General features: G+C 43.4%; 1 protein-coding gene and 1 pseudogene across 1 annotated transcript in view; both read left to right on the forward strand.

Annotated features, from left to right (window-relative positions):
• The window catches only part of nek7 (NIMA-related kinase 7), a 71,162-nt gene that overhangs the window by 46,168 nt on the left and 14,994 nt on the right, over positions 1 to 10,000 (forward strand). The window contains exon 8 of the mRNA XM_027159713.2: positions 1,665 to 1,759. Within this exon, the coding sequence (XP_027015514.1) occupies positions 1,665 to 1,759 (95 nt within the window). The remainder of the gene's footprint in view (positions 1 to 1,664; positions 1,760 to 10,000) is intronic.
• Positions 6,830 to 6,949, forward strand: LOC113651327 (annotated as a pseudogene).

The following is a 10,000-nucleotide window of genomic DNA, read 5'->3' on the forward strand; positions in this document are numbered from 1 at the left end:
CCATGCATGTCTTTGGACCGGGGGAGGAAACCGGAGTACGCGGAGGAAACCCCCGAGGCACGGGGTGAACATGCAAACTCCACACACACACAAGGTGGAGGTGGGAATCGAACCCCCAACCCTGGAGGTGTGAGGCGAACGTACTAACCACTAAGCCACCGTGCCTCCCCCTTCGAGCAACTTTGAATACTCAAAATGCAGTTTTTCTCTCCTGAGGAGCTGCTGAAGTTTAAACGGCTTGTGTATTTATAGTCACACACAAATTAAATCAAGGTTTTGTGAAAGCCAGCTGTTTCCTATCAAGTTAAACGCCACCTCGCTGTGAACATCTCATGGAGCCTGACCCTCGCTCGCTCGCCTAGTGACGGCTTTCTTCTGTTTATTTATTTGTTTAGTGACTTTTTTTTTTGGTTGTGATTTTTAAAGATTTATTTAGGCTCATTCTCCTTCATCTTTTTCTTGTCCAGCATTTTTCTTTAAATACGTCACCTTGTGGTTTTTTTTTTTTTTTTTTTTCGCTGCAGATTAATTAAGAAACTAATTTTGTTTTTTTAAGTTTTTTTTTTATTTCTTTCCTATATTGTGTCTTGTTAATTCAGAGTTTTGTGTTAGTTACAGTACAACGGTTCATCACTTTCAGATGTATCGTGTATCTTTTCTGCTCATCCTTAAACGTACTGTATGATAAAACAGACCCAAGATGAAGAACACACCAAAGTCCGAGGTTTCAGCCGGTTGTCTCTAGGTAGCCAATGGGGACCTGTTACTGGAGGAGACGAAAGTTTAAGCGTCCCTGACCGCCGCTGTTGTGTCTGTGATGGATAAAGGCGCTTTCTGTACACGTGTGTGCGTCTCAGAAAGACATCGATGCTTAAAGCTGGTTAATGTTTTTATTTATTTATTTATTTATTTATTTTTAATTAGATTAAAATCCAAGATGGAATTTGACAGATTAACATGCAAAACATGTAACATGCCCTTAAGATGTTTTATATTTATATATATATATATATGTGTGTGTGTGTGTGCACACTTCCCATGTTTTATGTGTATACACGTTTTTATTATTATCTATAATGTAATATAATATATGCAGAACCCAGAATGAGATTTCTGATGATGTCACAGGATCCGTCCCAGATCTCCTTAATAGAACATTACGAGGTTTTCTCAGGAAAAAGAGCAAAGACTGTTTCCTGTACACGAGTAAAACATTAAGAAGTCTGTCTGTTACTAAAAGCCTGTGGGGAAAGCGGATAAAGAGCATCGGCTCAAATCTCTCCATGACGCTCGATCGGAATAATCGGCATCGTTTTTGATCTCGTCTCCGTGATCCGTTTGTCCGTTATAACGAACCCGGCTTTCTTAGGACGCGAGTTTGTTTCTGTCACTCGTCGCTGTGAGCACACACGGTTGAGTCAGGATCCCTTTCAGCTCTCTCTCTCTCTCTTTCTCTCTCTCTGCTCTGTAGTCATCCCCAGCGCCTTCTTCTCTATCTGAAACCACCATCAATGAAGCATCCATGGGTGAATCTCTCGCCTGTACGATTCCTCACTTAGCAAACCAGACGTGCCTCTAACTTCTGTGTTTCTCCTCTCTCTCTCTCTCTCTCTCTCTCTCTCTCTCTCTCTCTCTCTCTCTCTCTCTCTCTCTTTCTGATCCAGTGGGCACCCCTTATTACATGTCTCCCGAGAGGATACACGAAAACGGATATAACTTCAAATCTGACATCTGGTCGCTAGGCTGTCTGCTGTATGAGGTAACGTATAGAAAACCTTTCCCCACCTCTAAACCCCCCCACCAAGCAAGTTGGCGGGCGTTTTCTTTTGTGAGAGACACACACACGCACACACACACACACACACACACACACACACACACAGAAAAAAAAAATTGTCTGTCGCCAAAATTACAAGTATGGTTTTCCATTTTACGAGGCAAGCATCCCTGCATGGGAAACCTGGAGTGTGTTTGGATGCTGGAATGGAAATGCGAATGACGTTTCCATGTGTTTTCGATAAGACGTCTCTGAAGCGATGCTGCCTGCTTTGATTAGGCCTCAATAAAGCATACCAGGGATTGTGTTCTTGTAAGTTGTGTAAAGGGCAGCGACGGTTTTGAACCGAGATAAATGTTTCATTGAGCATCGAGACCTTTGCCGCGGCACGCTGTGCCACCGCTTAGCCGTCGTAAGCGTCTGCCCACCAGAGCTAGCTCCCTTTGCCAGATTTGTCTTCCAGTACTGTTTCTGTGGAACGTTGTGTTTTTTTTTTGTTTTTTTCCTGTCCTTGTGTAAATGTTTTGTAAAGACGGCTTCTGTTTTTCTTGACTAATTAATTGACACAATCTGAAACAGACAGTTTCACATGTATAAATAGCAGCAGAATCCTCACCATTATGCAAAACAGCACTTCTGTATGCTATTAAATATTTGTACACACACACACACACGCACACAGAGAGAGAGAGACTAGAAATAGACACATTGTTAGTCCAGCACCCATTCTTCCCGGAATCCCCCCGAGTTGCCTTTTTCCCCTCGTCTTTTTTATCCGTGTTGGGGAGCTCACCAGTAGCCGCACCTCCCAAAGTGCCTGGGGCTGAAAAACATCCATCCGAGTTCAGCGCCGCTTGGAGACCGCACTTCTTGGCGCTAATTAGTCTCCCACAATGCACCGGGGCCGACAGTGTGCCATGGGTCAGCCGAGTGCAGCGGGGAAGGGCTGTGATCTCTTTAAGCATCCACTGAATCCAGCCCTGAACACATCGCTCGCTACACTCCGAATCCCCGAAATTAAGCATTCTCTTATCTTGTCCCCCTATCTTTTGGGTCACATGACCTGAGGGAGAATGCTGGGAGGCAATGACTTGACATCTGCTTGAGTGACAGGTCTGATGATGGGCAAACCCGCTGGCGTCGAGCTTGATGCCGATGCCGAGGCTGAAGTTATCGGAGCAAACTTGCAGCACAGAGAGTGGCTCATAACACACAGACACAGAGATGTCCGTTTTTTTTTTTTTCCCCAACTCCTCCCCCCTGTGTTTTCCCAAACGTACTTTGTGACCCAAATACCCTTTGTCTTGTTAGGCTTCAGATAGGACCGCCATGTACTACCGCCACTCCAAACAGCAGAAGCGCTAATTTGCAGACTTGCGCCACCTTCCATCGAGCCCCATTGATCTTCTTTGTGTGAAGGCCGACCAGAACACACATAATTCTGCCTTTTGAAAGTATAAATCGTTCAGCCCCTCTGCCTTGGGGTTTGGGGGTCACGAGGCCTTGGTTTCAAACCATCAATACCTGCGCATTGTATTCCTGCGATCTGCATCAGTCATTCCGTTTGATGCAGCCTCTCCGTTGGAGCTCATTTATTTGCTCAGCTGATGAGGATGAAGCTGAAGATGAAGGGTCTGTGCTCTCCGTTGCACCTTGGTCAATACCATCAGAGCTTCAGCCGAGCATGGCTTAATATTTCCATTATCGACACCTCACTTTGTATCGTGGAGAAAGTTTTATAGCAAGACTCAGGCCTGGAGAGATGTGTGTAGACAAACACCGCCGTGTGTCTGTGCGTCGTTCCCAGAATCCTTTAGTGCTAATTCACACCTCTGTATTCAGGAAGTCGTGATGCTTTATGTCAAGCGTCAGTATTTATGATGCAGGGAATCTATTGTACTGGTGTGTGTTTGCTCTCATGTACACGGCAGCCAGCGTCGACTACAGGTCCCTTTCTCGTGATTTGCTGTCATCGTCTCCGTTTCCGTCGCTACGTGAGCTGTGCTGTGGTTACGTACCTGCGCTCAATTTGGTTACCCATGGTTACTCTTTTCCGTGTGACCCTGGATATATGGGAGGGGCTAACACAGTGCAGACTGCTGATTGGTCAGACACTTTAATTCACATCTATGGAGAGTCTTCTACTCTTCTGCTGGCATGAAGATCTGCAGTAGCGCTCTAGTGTAGCGTCTGCGTGGTGTGGGCCAAAGCAGTGTTACCGACATATCCTAGGTATCCCACGTGTCTCTCATGTTCCCTCTGTCTGTCTCTGTACATTTCTTATTGTCTGTTAGTCGTTAGTTTGATCCATCTGTGGATGTTGGTGTTAGTGGTCTGAGTGTTAGAGACTCTGTACGCAAGGCTTCAGTAGGACCTCCGATGTCGAATCCATCCAGTGTAGTTGGGTCTGTAACAGCCAGATTTTAAAGGAATAGAAAGCCCTTCGCTCTCATTTCATTTAAAGCCAACTCGAGGTTTCCATTTTGCACTGAATTTCAGTTCAAGGTACGTGTAGTTTGTGACATGGTCAGTTTTTTGGTCGTACCGACGGGTGAAACTCAATCTCCTTCCTGACGTCTGGGTCTTTTCTGCAACGTTCAAACGAGTTTTAACTGGGTTTATGGTCAGAGTCTGACTAAACCCATGCAGGAGGTCAAGGTTCTGCTGTAGACCCTCTTGAGACAGCAGGACCAGATCATCTGCCTAGAGGAGGAACTTCTAGAGGAACTTACAGTATGAGCTGATGATTGTTGTAGCACTTTTTCCCCAGTTCATTACTGTATCTGTAGAAGAGGGTCCAGTGATTACAGCCATCACACCATAGCCTGCTTATCTCCATAGTTTGCTTGTCTCCAGTTTTGTTCAAACATTTATGGTTTGAGTACATTCCTTTTATGATGTATGATTGTTGCCTATATTAGGTTGCAAAATTCCGGGAATTTTCAAGGCTGGAAACTTTCCATGGGAATTAACGGGAATATGTGGGAATAAACTGGGAATTACAAAAAATAATGCACAGTTGCCTATAACAAGGAACTTAAATGTAGGTAAAAATAATTGTGTTTAAAACAATAAGATGTAATGCAATTTGCACCCTGCTTTCCTCGGCCACTTGCACACAGCAAAATGCGTACTGGAGGGCCATTGGGGCCAAACCCCCTGCAGGTACTTGCGTTCTTCCATAACATGCACAGTAACACTTTATTTTAGGGTCACTTAACTAGTTGCTTATTAGCATGAATATTAATAGAATATCGGCTATTTATTAGTACTTATTAAGCTTAACTACCTTACTAACTCCTAATAAGCAGTACATTAAGAGTATTACCACATGCACAGATTATTTGATGACCCCCCCCCCCCCACACACACACACACACTCACTTGAGAAAATTGCCTCATTTTACAATTTGATTTGGACTTTTTTCGAAGGGCAAGAGTGGGGGATGATTTCATTTTACAGCAATCATAGGGAAATGTGTTTATTACAAGCATAATAATGTTTATTTTGTAGGGTTTTTTGTGTAACTCAGTTAAATAATCAATTAAATCTTTTGTGTTAGTTAGAATTAAATCAGTCAGGACGTCATTTTTATAATTTGTGTCACCTTGCATGCATGTCTGCTTATAACCAAACCAAATGTTTATCTATGTTTGTATATGATATAGTTTATATACATTTCCCTATATTTCCATACATTTCCAATTTGGAATATTTCCAAAATTCCCCAGATTAAGTTCCCGTGGAAACCTTCTGCCCTTATATGCCTATATAATTTCTGTCAGTTTAGACAGTAGACCTCGATGCCTAACTGAATCGACTGAAATCTACACAGCAGGCAGATAAACCTGGTTTGGGTTCATATACTGTATGTGTGAGTTAGAGTGTGTAAGAGTTAACATACTAAACTGTCTGACTTTTTGTTAAGCACATTATGTTCGGTAAGGAAGTGCAGTAAGTAAGTAAGTAAGGAAGGAAATTTTGGATCGAAAGTGTCTCCAATCCTGAATACGGTGTCCTGGCCACTTTATTCAGGGAGTTGCAGAAATGACCAACACTCAGAATACTAGTGCCTCTTTTCCACCGGAAAGAACCGGGTGCTGGTTCAGAGCTAGCGCTAGTGCTGGTTCAAAGTTGGTTCCACTGGCGAACCTTCTAAGAACCGGTTTGCCTTTCCACCGGCTAGAGAACCATCACAGTGCCGAGTGTGACATCACTGTATACGTGTCACATGTCCCAGCAACGTTAGCACAGCAGCGGCAAACACAACAACAATGGCGGATGTTGCTTTACTGTTAACGCTCATGGCTTTGTGAACCTACATCAGCATCCAAACGCGGCGAAGAAAACGTGTACTTGCAGCTCCGTGTAATCTGTATAAACTGAGGTTGTAATCGATAAAGTACATAACGTTATTTTATCGTTAACACAGAAAAATAGTTAGCCTTAGCATGTAGCTACCTACTATCATGTGTGCTGATAATCCTATCGCGGTAAAGTAAAAGTGTATTAAACATTAGTATACTTAAGGTACATTATCAAATGCGCTAACAGTAGCCCCGCCACCAGCTCCTGATACAAGCGGTGCTTAAGTCTAGACCAGCAACGTTCTGGTGCTACTTAAGAACCACTTTTCCTGGTTCAGAGCGAAACAGAAAGAACTTGTTCTAAATTAGGCTCGGAACCAGCACTCGAACTGCCTCGGTGGAAAAGGGGCATATGGAAGGCTAGTGTTAATCTTGTGATGTGCTTCTTTCATCCTTATTCCCAGGATGCCATCATCACTCAGTCAGTAGTCTAATGGCTTTTGGTATTGTATATTTCATACGGCTGCCTTTTCCTGTTGTTTCTTTGTTCGGAAAATTCCAGCTGTACCATAAAAGGTTAGAATTTCCAGATTTTTCAATAGCTCAGGATTTTCTTCAGTCTCGCATAAATCTTTCGCCTTTTATTAAAGCTTTCCATGGAGAGGAATGAGTTAAATGAGTTGTGAGTTAAAAAAAAAACAAAACAACAACAACGTATTTTTGTGAGCTTTGCCGTTGCAAAAAGCTTACGGCGATACCACTCTGAGAACGCCCGATCTCGTCTGATCTTGGACGCTAAGCGGAGTCGGGTCTGGTTAGTACTTTGGATGGGAGATTGCCTGGGAATACCGGGTGCTGTAAGCTTTTTTTGGGGGGAAGTGGTAGCTCAAGTGGTTAAGGCTCTGGGTTGTTGATTCGGAAGATCGGGTTCAAGCCCCAGCACCACCAAGCTGCCATTGCTGGGCCCCCAAGCAAGGCCCTCAACCCTCCCTGCTCCAGGGGCGCCGTACTATAGCTCACCCTGCGCCCTGACCCCGACCTCCAAAGCTGGGATTTGTGTAGCAAAGAATTCCCGTGAGCTGTAGTGTAATGTGTGGCAGTAATAAAGGCTGAATGAAGGCTAAATTTGGACGTACAGTTCAGATTTCATGTGAGCTTTGTCTGGAAACTCTCTCTCGTATTATGCTCAGGTTACGATCAGCCTTACCAATCCCAAGAAAAAATCACTCATCACTTTTAATAAAACATTTAAAAACAGTGGATGTATGGATTGTCTTTTCGGATGTAAAGTTCTTTACCGGTAGCCGAGGCTCAGGGAGGACGGATCGAGTCGAAGGAGGAGATTCTGTTTAAGGAAGATCTTCACTGAGCTTGAGGAAGGAAAACCCCAATGATATAAAAATCTGTATCACTCAGGGTGTCTTTGTTGTACTCTCTTCTCTGCTCTGTCTATCCTTTCGCTCTTTTTTATTTTATGGCACTGGTAAATGTGGGCTCTATAAACATCACTGGAGGAGGAATTACCAGCAGAAGAGCATTGATTTCAGAATTGATTGATTTTCAGAGATGTTTTCTTAGAATGTTACGTATTATTGCATTAAAAAGGAATTTTAATGGTTAAAGTAGAAAGACTGAGGAGTTCCAGGTTGAGAAAGTCACGTTTTTTATTCATGCTTATGCATTTTATAAAGGATTAGATCATAAGGAGGTGCTTGTAGATCTGAGGGTCACTTCATGTGTTGTCTCTGATCCGATAGCCATCTGATTCGTTAAAACTGTACCATTTACATTATGCCACATAAACGCGTCTCGGCGAATCGGATATCGATCCGATCTTTTTACTCCCGCCCAAAATGCAAATATATATTTTACCTCATTTCCGGGGTAATTGAAATGGAACACACTTTGGTGTATGCGGTTGCTACAAAAAACAGCACTTACTGATTGCTGCATTTTCGCTGGAGGCAGCAGCGCGTTTTAAGACCCGACGAGACGCCTGGGCGAAAGATCACTTGCGAGTGACGTACTTCCGTTTGGGAGGAGTATAGCGCTGACGTACGTGGCTTGAACAACCACATTCATTTACACCTGTCCAGTTTCATCTGAAACGTGTCCCAGACCACCTCCTGAAGGGGTTTGTACCATCGGGTTTATATCCGTCTCCAAAACGTTTCGGAGGGCATTTAGACCTGGTCTTTTTGCCATCGGATAGCTATCTGATCACAGAAAACGCAGGAAGTGACCAGGTTTAAAAAGCCCCTGAGGGAGCATTGGCTAGTGAGGATGTTAAGGTTGGTGAGGTTGTTGAGCATCAGGGGCAACTACACCATTGATTTTATCGACTGTATACATTTAACTATATTTAGCATATGCCCTTATACAGAGAATAATTCAAGGGTCCAGCAGTGGGTTCAAGGGCCCAGCAGTGGCAGGATTCATTCTCTCAACCTTATGATCATAAGCCCAATCAATGCCTTATCCACTGAGCCAACACTTCTTGCATTGATCGAGTAGCACATCGTTTGGTTAAAAAGATTTGATTTCATTGCTAAAGTTGTCGTCCACACGAGCTTCAGTAATGCCGAAGAGGGCGAGCGGTCTGCGTCATATCCAGTACCTGATTGTAAATTCACTTCACTTCAATATATTTGTCTAGCACTTTTAACAATTGTCTCAAAGCAGCTTTACTGAAGCATAGAAACAGAATAAAAATGAATTTAAAATGAAAGTTTAAAATGAATTTACTATTTATCTCTAACCATCTAGCTTTAACGATTAAGCCTAAGGTGACGGCGGTGAGGAAAAACTCCCTGAGACGAAATGGAAGACACCTTGAGAGGAACCAGATTTAGACGTGAACCTCACTGGACAGGAGATAATGTAGTAATGTCATAACAAACGAGTATAATGTGCTTTCTACACCGGTGCGGAATTGTGCACCCGAGAGCTCCAGAGGAACTAATAGATCAGCAGCATCTTAGAGACTAACTCCTTCCTGCCGAAGTCTTCATACGTTCGCCAATGAAGACCCGAGCACAAGACTGACCCATGCGTTTGCAGCTCATAGACAGTGTGATAATCTCTAGGTGGTTCTATCTCTAGCAGTCCCATGGGTCACGTTATGTCCATGCAGATCTACTGAATCTCCAGCACAGTGACCACCAGGAGACACGACTCTAACCAGGGGTAAGCTGTCAGGACGGAAGAAGCCGTCACGCTAGCATTAGCATTAGCTCTCTAAGCTCAATAGAGAGAGAGAATTATATGCGGTATGTTTGTATTCAGCAGGGATGTGAACTCTAAGGGCAACTCTGTAGCCCAGTGCTACTGCCTCTACTGTGATGGTATTGTTGCTTACTCGTGAGCAGGAGGATATAAAAACACTCCAGATCCTCCCTCACTGCTGCAGGGATTTGTGGTGGGTCCCTAACTTAACGGAGGACGACGTCAGCTTCCAGAAGGACTGCGGTGAGGAAGAGAAGGCATTAATGCCGTCGTAGTCTTTGGGTATAGATAGATATAGACCAAAGAATTAAATAAGCTGTCAGCCGAGTTGTCTTAGTGAAAACGGCTGTTACCTCGGTTTCTTTTTGTTTTTTAGAGAATTGTTCTGAAGTGATGTGTGAAAACTTCTTTACCTGTGGCCCAAAGTATAAACATAATAAAATATATTTTCTGGTAGGTTCAGCCAAGATAGCTGTCTGGAAGTCTTGGAGACTGCACAAATTAAAATGGGGTTTTGTCATGTATGGGTTGTGGTGAGAGAGTGTGAGTTTGTGAGATGATTATGATGATGAAGAGGAAAAAGATTCATTATAACACTAATTGTCTGTGTAGACTTCTGGATATGGCTAAATAGAAATAAAGCCTTAATACAAAGTGTGTGTGTGTGTGTGTGAGTGTGTGTGTGTGAGT

The sequence above is a fragment of the Tachysurus fulvidraco genome, chromosome 2, assembly GCF_022655615.1.
Source record: "Tachysurus fulvidraco isolate hzauxx_2018 chromosome 2, HZAU_PFXX_2.0, whole genome shotgun sequence".
NCBI classification, from domain to species: Eukaryota; Metazoa; Chordata; class Actinopteri; order Siluriformes; family Bagridae; genus Tachysurus; species Tachysurus fulvidraco.